The sequence below is a fragment of the Rhamphochromis sp. 'chilingali' genome (genome assembly GCF_963969265.1).
Source record: "Rhamphochromis sp. 'chilingali' genome assembly, chromosome: 16".
NCBI lineage: Eukaryota > Metazoa > Chordata > Actinopteri > Cichliformes > Cichlidae > Rhamphochromis > Rhamphochromis sp. 'chilingali'.
The window spans coordinates 5432407-5445326 of record NC_137943.1 but is presented as its reverse complement, the minus strand read 5'-3'; the positions used below and the strand labels follow the sequence as shown (position 1 = coordinate 5445326).

The following is a 12920-nucleotide window of genomic DNA, read 5'->3' as shown; positions in this document are numbered from 1 at the left end:
AATTAACCCATCCGGTCTGATGGGCCTGGGCCCCCTTTCCCTGGCGGGTCGCGGAGTGTGGGAGTGCCTACTGGGGTCAGCGGGGGAGCTGGCCCCAGGGAGGGGTTACCTGCCCCTCCCTTCCTTCCCTCCCCATCTCCAGCTGCCTCTCTCTTCCCGCTCCACCACAACCACCCACACATGCAGGGCCTTGGAGTAGGGGTATGTCACCAGGGTGCAGAGGAGGCTACCCCCCCCCCTCTGTCCCCTTCTGGCTGCCTCTGCCTCAATTTTATCCCACAACTTAGACATTCACATTATTCACACTCTCACTACACATACATATAGGATCTTGGGGGTGGGCACAATCACGGAGTCCAAATTACCATCAGGGTGTACACCCCACCCCTGGCGTCGTTGCCCACCTCTCAATTTTAAATACACTTAGACATTGAGGGCTATCAGGAGGGACTATGCGCTTACCTGCTGCTCCTTGGCAGGTAGCTCCATGCCCTCCTGGGTTTTAATTGCACCTTAGAACACACATGCATCAACACTACAATGAGCGGGTGGAGGGAGGTTTGGAGTCTTCTCCCACCCCCATTCTCTGCGGCCTGCTGGAGCGGGAGGGCTAGGTGGAGTTGGCCGTCCGACTGCGGTCTGGAGTGTGGGGCCTCCCTGCTGCTACGGAGTCGGGGTGGTCTGCCTCTCCCCACCGCAGGGAAAAGGGTAACACCACCTGGGTCTGGGTGCAGTTCCCCCCTCCAGGGGCAAGGGTACCTAGACCCGGTTTGTAGAGTACGCTTGGGGAGTGTGATCGTGTGTACAGCGTCTCTTTATGTCTGTCTCCACGTTGGTTGAGTGTGGAGTGAGTGCATATGAGAGCATGAGGGTGGGAATGGATGTTTGTGTCTGTGTGTGCCTGTATGTCTGTGTCTATATGTCAGGTTGGGTATCAGACGCCACCTCTCTGGGGACACCTCAGGCCCTCCAAGGTTTGGAGGCCTATCTCCACCCACCACCACTTCCCCTGCCGGTGGCGGACTCCCTCAGGTGTCGGTGCGTTGGTGGTTCTTTGTGTCTGGGGGTGGGCGTCCAGGTACACACCGGCTCACTCCTTGGCGGCCGCTTATCGGGGCCTGGAGCCTGGGGCTCGCTCGGGCCCCTTCGGGGGTGGGGTGCCCCCGGCCTCTCGGCCTGGGGCTCGGTCACTCAGGCACAGCTGGCGGCCGGCGGAGCTCACGGGCGCGTCACTGCAACTCCCCCTGGCTTCTGCTCCGCGGCTGCTGAGTGAGCCCTCATCTGGGACTCTCCTCAGCTCTTACTGGAACAGTGGCGCGGCTGCCCCTCTGTTGGTCTTCCATGGTTTCTTGTGTTCTGGGGGCCTCTGGATGTCTGGAGTTTTGATCTCCTCCATACCTGCTTCACACCCTGGAGGACGGGGCTGTGGCCCCCCCCCCCCACACTCCCTAGCAGATCGTTACATGGAGAAACCTTTGGAATACAAGCGCGCTGATCCACACAGGTATGCACACGGGTGTTCACTGCTCGTAGACCCAAATTACACCTTTCTTGGCTGCTACTTCGAAGCACATCTGTCCTGCGTGCTGCACAACAACATTGAATATTTAGTATTTACTGCTGTTTACACTTAGCTAGATTAATACGATGGTGTTGTGTTTAGTATGTTGCTTTGTTTCTTTTTTTTTTGTCTTTTTTTGCTTGTTTTCTATTCTTCTCTCAACAGGTGATCCAGGAGATTTTTATTTTTTTTCTCCCCCCCTTTCTCACTGTCCCTCTCCCCTTCTGTTTTTCCTTTCCTTCCTCTTTCTTTCTCCCTTTCCTATCTCTCACTCATGTCTGTCCCGTCTGTAACATCTGGAAATAAAATATAATAAATAATAAAAACAAAGATCGACCAAATGGACCAATACGGCAATGCCACGATGATCCATTTGGCAAAGTAAATCCATTGGGTATCCTTGTTGGTCTTCAGACAATTCTGATGGCTAAAGAACCAAATGGGACAGGCGAAAAAAAAACAAAACCAAAAAAACAAAAACAAAAACCAATTTATTATTTTTGGATTACTGATTATAAATCTACTAATCATTTAAACTCTAAAACGAATAATCTCAAATGCGGACTGGCTTCACTGCTGGTTCACCTGTCAATCAATACTGATATAAATTCTGCAGGGTGGGGTATGAATCTGTCAGTAATGGCAGACCAGAGCAGAGGGGGAGAAGGGACTCAATCATCCATCCATGAACACGGCTGCCACCTCCTCCCTCCCTTCAACTCCCTGTTGCTGCAGCTTCCGCCCCCTCCTGCCTCGACTCCAGCAGCCTAACCTTAGTAAACAAACTGGCTGACACTTCATCTTTCCTCCTGTCTCCAGCAGACTAAATCCCATCTCCTTGCTCCTTCTCCCCTCCACCACCACCACCACCTCTTCTTTGCTCCCAAGTAAGCTTTCTGTGACAGGAAACTGGTTACCAGCTGTTGGGAGCCTTTCCAACTGCCTCTCCTCTTTCTCCCTCTCTCTTCCATCCCTCCCCCCTTTCTCTCCCTCCAGCTGCTCAGGGTCCCAGTAGCAGATGGGAAATCAGGCATCATGACACGAATAAATTATCTCCATACTTCAAAAAGGAGGGAGCGTGTGTGTGTGTGTCATATGAGAGCAAGAGACCAAGCCTTTGAGAGTGTGTGTTTGTGCGTGCATGTGTAACACATGTGTGCAGTTGTGTGTGTTTCAATGAAGTGTATGAGCATCAGCAAGTTTACAGCAAAATGCCTCAGCAGCGCACACACACAGCTTGTTCACTTGGAGGAGGAAGCGCTTGCTATCACTGCAAGTCCACTTCCATCAGGAGAATGCAAATATGTGTGTGCGGGGACACACACACACACACACCTAACTACTGCAAGGTCACATCACACAAACCTCTACACACATGCACACAAACACCTGCTGACACACACGTAAACTGAGCCTTTTAGGCACACAAACAGGAGGGGAGTGAGGGATCGAGAGAAAGAGGGAGAGATGGCGAGGGGGGATGTGGTGCCAAGAGATAAATCTGTCCTCCTGCCAAGCTTCCTAGATAATCAATCACAGGAATGACAATGGAGACACACACAGTGTGTACACAAACACACATGTTCGAGTGCTGCGTCAGGTTTGGCGTTCTGCAGGGTGAATTCATCTGCCATTTCCACAGGTACTGGTTTAAATCCAGTGTTTCCATCAACAATGGAACGTTTTATTGTTCTTTTCTGAGACATGATCTCCATTCACTTCCAAAACAGATTGTAATATCATACCCAATAATTGGATTTCATAAAAGGGGGGAAAATCCTTAAAAGACCACCAACAGAAGAGCTGCATGGCTAATGTAACAGATTCAGTAGGTGAAGAGCGTCAAGTGTCAGCTCTCAGCGAACAGAGGGGAGGACAGGAGGGGAGAGTGTGAGGATGAAGGTGAGTGAGAGGAGAGAATAGTGCCATGGTTAAATCAACCAGGCAGAAGCACTTAATATACACCTATTACGCTCACATCTTGCTCCATGTTTTTATTGTTTGACTCCACTAAAGCTGCACTTCTTGATTCACAGTTCAAAATCTTTATCACACTGTGGCAGACTACACATTTGATTAACAACTGAAAGAATCCTGGAAAATCGGTTATAATATCCTGGGATGTGGTGCAGCCCCTCCATTTATCCTCCATCTAAAACAGTTTAAGCTCATTCTCCATTAAGCCAACTTTGTTCTAATTGACCTCATTGACAACTCGTCAGTAATAAGTCAAAATATCAGAAGAAAACTGAACAGTGTCCAACATTTGTCACGTTTTGTGACTATGGTATAAAACAGAAATTACAAGATCAAAATTTAATCACAGTGATTATATTCTGATAATTATTAGAGCAACATTGAAGCACAAGCTTTGATCAGTTAGTTCTCACACAGAAATGGTTGCGTAAGCTTAATGTACTGGGTATGAGGTTAACTTTTTAGAATCTGAGAATCTTTATTAAAATGTAAATTTCTGAACAAATCCCAGATTCACCTGATTAACTCAAGAGAATCGGCCCAACTGGTTAAAAAGGGGAGAAAGGATTCACATTCTAATTATATCTGTATCTATATCTCTATATCATATCTAGGATTGGGCGGTATAAACGGTATATGGTAGAAACAATATGAATTTGGCCAATGGTAGAGATTTAGACTATACCGCTCCACCGCGATAGCGCATGTTGATGGTGTCATCAAGCTGCGCCCGTTTTGGTCGAAAGCATTGCAGCAGCTGCAAGCAATATCATCTGCAAATTATGTCGGGCAACAGTAATAGTGAAGAGACAAAGCATGTTCTGGAATATGAGGAAAGCCAAAAACTGCGCTTCCTCTACTTCCATACCACTGACTAATGTTGAATTCTCTGGCAGCTGCTCTATTCCCATGTTGTTGCAGTATATTAATGACTAACCTCGTATTATGGATGGATTATCTCAGTTATTCTCCTGACTGAAGTTTGGTCCTTTTACAGCATCCTGCCATGCGATTGCATTTGTCCCTAACCATCGGGAACCCTCACGTTAACTTTTATCAAGTGGAAAAAAGTTAGCGTTCATCCTTCAGCTTATGCTAACATAGCTGTGTCGCTAGCGATTACGTAGCACATCATTATATACCAGCTAGTCCAACTTCAGTAACCCTACAAAAGTCACTGCTCTTTATTTTCGGTCTTCATTCATGTTGGAAGTGATAGCAGAGCTGTACGTTTGAATTTTTCAGAAATCTCTCAGTCAGAACCAGAGATGGGCAGTAACGCGTTACTGTAATCTGATTACTTTTTTCAAGTAACGAGTAAAGTAAGGGATTACTATTGCAAAAACGGTAATTAGATTACCGTTACTTTCCCGTAGGAACGCTGCGTTACTGCGTTACTAAAACCGTGATTTTTTTGCGAGAATGTCTCACGACAGTGACGTAAGCGAGTGCGACGTTCGTGACAACAGCTGTCTGCAGATCAACAATGGATCATATATGAGCATGCAGCGTTTAAAGCGTGGAAGTACTGACCTTACTTTGAGTTTGATTCCATAAAAAGTGACAAAAACATTAGTGTCCGTTGTGTGTGGGAAGAAAACTTATTTTTACTCCGAAACCCCCCCCCCCCCCCCCAAAAAAAAACCCCTAAACAAGCTCCGAGTGCGCAACGACGTAATGGGAAATTCACAGAGAAACTCGCGGATTCTTCCACTGACCGCTGCGCCACACCTGCACTAGAGCACACCTCCACCTACCCCACTCCTGCTTTACAGGTGAAAATAGAGCAACAGGACTGCTAGTCTTTGATTTTATTTACTTTCTGCTGTGTTTTACTTGCATCTATTTGAAAGACTGAGTGTAAACACAAAAAATATTTTATTTTATGTGCTGGAACGTGCAGAAAATAGGTTTAAATGTTAAACTAATTTCTTCAAGTCAGAGAATGTTGCATATAATTAAATTTTTGCTTGACGCATAAAGTTAAAAGATTAAAACTGATAAAACAAGTTTAAAAAAAAAAAAAGAGAGACTTTTCCATTTGATTACATTTTGTATGATGGATTATGCAGAAAAAGTAGAATTGGGTTGAAAGATCTATCGCTTTATCACCTATTCAGGTTGTAAATCGTGTTTTTAAAAGTAACTAAGTAATTAATTACTTTTGAAAATAAGTAATCAGTAAAGTAACGGGATTACTTTTTTGGGAAAGTAATCAGTAATTAGTTACTGATTACTTTTTTCAAGTAACTTGACCAACACTGGTCAGAACATGGTATGTCATGTTCAGGTGGAAACTAGCGAGCTAACTTCCTGCTAACTATTAACTCTGTTAAATTTAATAAATTCTGTTTTCATGGATGTCTGGATGTTAAACTTAATTGTTAAACCTGGTAAAGCAGCAACACTGATCATTTTATTAAAGATGAACGAATTTAGGCAGTTTTTAACTCTCAGTGATGCCACAGTGATCGTTTCACTTTAGGACCTGAAGCAGACGGAGTTTTGCACCCAGATTACTCCGCGAGGCTCCTGACTACAGTAGCCGTAATGCTCCAACAATCCATCAAGCGGTGCGGCTTCGTAGCTTACCAAAGTCGTACTAAAACATTTTGACAGATTTTTGAGCGCCGTGCACCACATAAAATCGGTTCAAGGTCAGTAAGCACAACCAGAATTCATACATAAGGCGCACCGGAGCATGTTTCAAATTATACCACAATATGGATTTTAGGCCATATAGCCCAGCCCTAATCATATCTAATTGGTTAGATCAATGGCAGTCACTAGACCAGGGGTGGGCAATCTCAGTCCACGAGGACTGGTGTCCCTGCAGGTTTTAGATGTGTCCTCGAACCAACACAGCCGATTTAAATGGCTAAATTAGCTCCTCAACATGTCCTGAAGTTCTCCAGAGGCCTGGTAACGAACTAATCATGTGATTCAGGTGTGTTGACCCCAAGGTGAGATCTAAAACCTGCAGGGACACCGGCCCTCGTGGACTGAGATTGCCCACCCCTGCACTAGACTATAATGTAAAAATTTGCAAATGTTAGCAACTCTCAGCCTGAATTGTCACCTTTTGGGACAAGGTGACTGTGGCTAAGATGGTGTCAATGCCTCTAAAAGGACACATGCTTCTTAACCTCCTAGGACCTGGCGTCCACATATGTGGATATCACATTTTGGGTTATTTAGACCAAAATACTCAATTTTGCTCTACAAGGGCCTGATATCCACTTACGAGGACATTATACTGCTACTGTTCTATCGAAATTTTAAACGACTATCCTCATAAGTGGCTCTCATTTTTCTCAGAAACAAAAATTAGGTAAAAAAATAAATAAAAAATAAATAAATTAGTAATTCTTTGTTTTTACATTCATCAGGTCCCAATCAGCCCAAATATCAAAGAAATTAAAAATGCATGCCGTGGAAGAGTTTGGGTTTTAGGAGGTTTAAGGAATTTTTAACACCAGAAATTCCTTAAAAAAGAAAAATGGTGCATTTCTTTCACAGATATGAACACTGGTGATCTGGAAATTTCAGTTTAAAATATAATGCAAGAAAACCTGGATGCTTACACTTAAAACATAGTCCTGAGTTTGACAACTTAAGCAAAGGTCAAGTGAGCCATATGCTGAGGGGATAAATACTGCACACCACTTTGTTATATTATTCTAATAACATAAACTTTGCTTGCTTTTGTTGACACTTTATGTGTAAGATGGGGAACATGTTCTTTTTAGAGAGAAGATTCAATACAAACAAATTTCTATCCTGATGGAACCGGTTCCCACCTATAGCACAAGGGCTCACTGACTCACTGGTTTTATGAGTATAAAAAGGATGTGAATCATATACTGTGGCCTTCTCAGTCACCAGTATAACACAGATAAACAGCTTTAGGAGACTTTGGACTGTCATGTAAGGCAGTGCTATCCAACAACATAATCAAAGCACCAATGAGGAGATATCAGGAACAACTGTACTGCCCGAAGAGGTACTAGAACAAAACACTTTTTTCCTTAACCTCTAACATGTCTATGTTGTTATAAAGTATATATGCCTATAACTTGTATAGACATATATATATGTAACAAGTACAAAGTCATACTATCTGCTGTCAATCTCCATTGATCATTTTCACTTAGTTTGACTTTGTGTGTCCAGTGAATCCAGAAGACAAGTGTCCATCCCAGCATCCATCTATTATTATAGACAGACAGTTCAGATGGGATAAATTTCAACTTTACCAAGAGAAAAATCAATGAAAAATGAACTGTGCTCGTGTGTTGAGTAAGCAGTCAGCTGCAGAATATTTTCATTCGCCGAACTTCGAAAAAACGAGCACCCGGCGTCTTCATATCAAAGCAGCATTTCCTCAAAGCTACAGAACCCCAGTAAGCTAGATGTATAGCAGAGCAGGGGGAGGGGTAAGACAGGCGCGTTATATGTCAACTAGAGTGCTGCACACAACATAGTGTGCGTGAGATGTAGAATAAAGGTCACACCCCAGCACTCTGCCAGAGCTTTGACCTTGAGCTGCTGACGAAGGCACGCGTGCATGTGTGCGTGCATGTGTAATAACCATGCTTAGTGAACAGATGGAGCTTAGAGTACCAGACATGCAGTCATCATGACTGAATGACCAGCTTGGTGTGTGTGTCTGTGTGTGGAGCTCTTTCTAACAAGTGCATCATGAGGCGCACAGAAACCTTGCTTTCCGGGCCACATGCACACGCTACTCTAACTCCTCTAGTTAGGCTATCCTATTTCTCAAGGCACATTCACTATTCCGTTCCAGAGCACCGTTGGTGTGTGTGTAATGACGGGGGCTGCTGGGCCTGCAGCTAGAGCCAGAATGGCAGAACGGCACATGCAGTGCATGCCCCAGTGAGGAGCAAGGCTCACCAGTCAACCTGGCATGTAGGTCAGGAGTGCTGGATAAATTAAGTGTGACGGCTGAAATGTCAACCACTGAACACAGCGATGTAGGCTTGGAAGTGGGGAGGTGGGGAGGCGTGGGGGTGGAAGAGAAAATGGGGACTGGATCTTTGGGTGTGTATGTCCATAGGGCTGCTATTGTATGTGAATGGGTCAGTGGAGAAAGGGGGCTTTGAGCAACAAAACAAGCTAATGGAAGGCGAGGACACGTGACGCAGGCGGCAATGGTGGCAGGCGGCACTCAAACCCACAAACGTGCTGGTCGCCACTGAGAATGTCTTCCCACCATTCCTGTCCTCCCTTCACTTGAGATTTTCTTTCGGTTTTTCACTTCTTTCCTCTTAATGTTTTTTTTCTCTCACTCCAAATCACTTAATCACACCCCATCCTCACGGTCTCCCTGTTGTCCAAACTGTCTCTCTGCACATCCGGCTACACAACATTAACTTAATGATGGCACCCCTGAAAAGGAGAGGACAAATAGTAAGACAGACAGGGAGAGCGGAAAGAGAGGAGACTGGGAGGAGAGAGACAGGAAGGGAGGTTTCCTCTACAGAGGAGGGGGATAGTGGAAGCAAGGGGGAGGAGAAATTATGCTAGTGGCGCCTCTGTGCATGCGTGTGCATGCGTGTGCACGCGTGTCGCAGGATATGCAGCTCACAGGAAATAAGCGGCTGCAAAAATCCATACCCCCTCCCCCCACCACACACACGGAAACACAACCACCGTGCACGAGGCCCGCAGCAGAACACACAAAAGGAAAAAAAAAAAAACCATGAACAAACATACACAAAACCCCAGTGAGCCAGTGCCCAATGCACCGCTGTGTTCTCAAATGTCATGTACAGACACACACACACTCCTGCACACACATACACACTTCCCTTACACTCCAAATACACACATTCCCCCACCCACATGAAAAATAAACATTCACATAAAATACACCCACACATGAAAACAAATGCACATAGTCTTGATCTCACTCACACATACTCAGCCTTGCTACCACATCAAAGTGTCTGTTTGACGGAGACTCACCTGTATGTGAGGCACTTTCTGTGGGGTAAGAGGGGGTGAGGAGAGTGGGTGGGAGGCAGAAGGTGGAGGTGCCCACGGGTGGGAGGCCTGGTTGGGGGGAGGGGGCGTGCTCTGCAAGTGATGAGGGTGTGAGGGCAGGTGTGTGTGCTGCGTCTGAGGGCTCTGAGTGGGTGGCCCAAGGCCCTGGTTTGGAGCCGGGATTCCATGTTGACCAACAGGCGGTCCCTGAAAACTCATGGGTGCCGGCTGCATATGCTGCCCACTTCGAGAGGCCTGCTGCTGGGTCTGGAGTAGACGCTGGTCTCCGCCCTGGCTTGCGGGGGCTTCGTGCCCTGGATAAAGCGACAGGACAAAAAAGGAAAAAACAAACAAACAAAAAAAAGAATCATTATCATCGTGTCACCCTTGTCAACTATTTAGATGGAATCAAGGCAGTATTCCTTTTTACCCTGTGTTTGATAATGAAATTCATCTGAACACTTTGATGCCCCCCCCCCAAACAGATGTGGACATACTCTTACTTTTCCATATTTTGATCATTTCTCTTAAACAAAAGTCACATTTCAAGTATCATGGCATCAAATCATGTGCCTGTTTAAGCTTTACTCAGTATTTAGCCAATACAACCATGATGGAGATGGCTTTAGTTTCTAGTTCTGTCCTTTTGTAAATTGAAGAAACTGATCTTGATCGCCAATAAAGGATCAAAGTGAAGCCCGTGAACAGAACACTGCTTACCCTGCTGCTGCTGGAGCTGAGGCCTGTTTGGTCCCATTTGTGCACCACGCTGTGGCCCCATACCAGGATACATCTGCCCCGCACTGGGGGCCATGCTATGGGGTTGCTGGTGTTGGGGGTGTGGGGCAGGCAGCGGGGTTTGTGGAGTCCTCTGTGGATGGGCCATAGCACTGGGTGGAGAATGCATTGCTGTGTATCCTGCAACCTCTGGGGGCCCAGCTAGCCCTGTGCTAGGAGGTCTGCCCTGTTGGGCGGGAGGAGGGGTCGGGGCTCCCAAAACCCGCATTGGGGACATGGATGAAGGAGAGGAGTAGGTTCCCTGAGCTGGGGGGGCAAGATGGGACTGGGCTTGGTTTTGGGGTTGGGACATATTTTGCGGGTGGTTTAGGGGGTGCATAGGCTGGCTCTGCTGCCCTGCCTGCTGCTGCATCGGGGCAGAATGAGTCTGATGGGCTTGGTGTGGTGGTCCAGGGGGGTATCGTTGTCCCTGCTGCCCTGCTGCCGGGCCTGTTCCCTGGTTAAACCTCTGGCCAAGCTGCCCTGATCCCATGGGCTGGCTGGCATTAGCACTGACATTAGTATTAGGAGCCTGGCCCATCCCAGGTCCTATGGCACCATACTGGGGCTGATAGCCAGAGTACTGAGTACCCCCAAACCCTCCCATGCCTTGTTGGTGGTGGGGGTGCGGCGGCTGTCTGGATGGGGAGTGTGGATATCGGGATGTGTGTCCCATATTGGGATAGCCTTGGGATTGTGCCTGAGGCTGAGGGTGTCTCATCTGGTTACCCCCGATTCCAACATGTCCCAAGTAGTGAGATGTGTCCTGAGCAGGAGGGGGTGCCATGCTCTGTGGAGGGTAGTGTTGATTCATGCGGGCTGCATTAGATGTGGGTGGACCTTGAATCCCACCATAATTGCCTTGAGACATTTGGTAGCTTCCCATCTGGTTGGGAGTAGCCCCTGGTTGTGCTGGAGCCTGTGGATAAGCTGGTCTGGTCTGCTGCTGCTGCTGGCCCCAAACTCCCCCACCTCCTCCTCCTCCTCCAGTATCACCCTGGTACCCATGGTGGGGGTTGCTAGCGTTAGCTGGGTTACTGTGGTAGTGGGAGGTCATGCCATTCATAGCCGTGTTCACATTTGGGGGACCCTGGCTGGGGCCATTCTGAGCCATCATTCGTCCTCCAGGGGTGCCGGCTTGATCATAGCCTGTATACGGGCCATGGTCGTACATTTGCCCCAATTTAGGCTGTGCTGGGGTAGGCCCACTCCCATGCATCATCCCCTGGTGGTATCCCCTGCTTCCCTGGTGTTCATGGTTCAGAGCGGAATTTGTCTGCTGGGCAAGAGGAGCAGACTGGCCTGGGACCGACTGCTGAGGAAAGCAGTCTCCTAAACCATCTAACCCATCTGAGAACAGCCCTGGGTCGTCCCCGAATAAGCTCAACATCCCAGGGTCCGCCATGACTGGATGGAGGCCCCACAGATGGCGGGGACTGGATGGAGGGAGATTTGTTGTGCGGTGAGAAGCTAATCAGATAGCTGCTAATTTGAAGCTTTCCACCATGGTCCTCATGAAGGTTTCTGGTGAGACAGGAAGAGAAAAAGAAACAGTGGAATTAATGCAGGTATTCAGAGAAGGGCAAAGAGCTCCTGGATGCTTCACTATGAAAATAATTTACTTTAACAGTCCCCCGATGAACTGTCACATGCTGCCTTTGTTAATTGATACAGAACTAGTCTTCAATAGTTCTGTATTAATAAAGTGTTTACATAGTAAATCCACGGCCACCTAACTTAATCTACTCATGTAGTGTGATACTATTAACAGGTATAGGACTCCATATGCCAGTAACAATATAATATACCAGTTTCTCATATTAACTTTATATTCAGCAAGTTGTTTTATCATTTTTTGATGAATATGAGCGAATGACTTCATCCACAATTACTCAGTCCTCCTCACTCTTATTTCCAATGATTAGTCACTGCTAAAAAGCTGTGAGAGTCCCCAGCATCCTTCAGCAGCTCACCTAGAGAGCATCTTATCTGGTTTGCTCCAACTAGACTATATTAGGCTGCAGCTGGTCAACGAACCCTTGTTCTGCTCTGCTCCAGGGCAGCTCTAAGCAGAACCTACAACAGGTGGAGAGCTGGTTCATTTTCAGCTACACCAAGCTCACAGAGGGTGGAGAGCAGAGCAAGGAGTACAGCCATCAGCTGCAGTCCAACACACGGACGTGGAGACTCACTGGAAAAGCAACTGATTTAGAGGCTAGTTACACTAATAATAATAATAATAATAATAATGATGATAATAATAATAATAATAATAATAATAATAATAATAATAATAATGGATTGGATTTATATTAAAAAAAAAAAAAAAAGGATTTATATAGCGCTTTTTCAAGGCACCCAAAGCGCTTTACAATGCCACTATTCATTCACTCTCACATTCACACACTGGTGGAGGCAAGCTACGGTTGTAGCCACAGCTGCCCTGGGGCAGACTGACAGAAGCGAGGCTGCCATATCGCCTACACCAGTAGGCGGTAGGGTGAAGTGTCTTGCCCAAGGACACAACGACCAGGACAGAGAGCCCAGGGATCGAACCGGCGACCTTCCGGTTACAGATACGCTTCCCAACCCCCTGAGA

The 12920-nt window shown here is 46.7% G+C and overlaps 1 protein-coding gene across 2 annotated transcripts in view; it reads right to left on the bottom strand.

The window, feature by feature from the left end:
- chd7 (chromodomain helicase DNA binding protein 7) overlaps window positions 1-12920 on the bottom strand; it is a 73303-nt gene that overhangs the window by 43700 nt on the left and 16683 nt on the right. For both annotated transcript variants that reach the window (XM_080906935.1, XM_080906934.1), the window contains exons 2-3: window positions 10265-11845; window positions 9527-9858 (exon numbers count right to left, since the gene is read on the bottom strand). In XM_080906935.1, coding sequence (XP_080763061.1) covers window positions 9527-9858; window positions 10265-11726 — 1794 coding nt within the window. In that variant the 5' untranslated portion in view covers window positions 11727-11845. The remainder of the gene's footprint in view (window positions 1-9526; window positions 9859-10264; window positions 11846-12920) is intronic.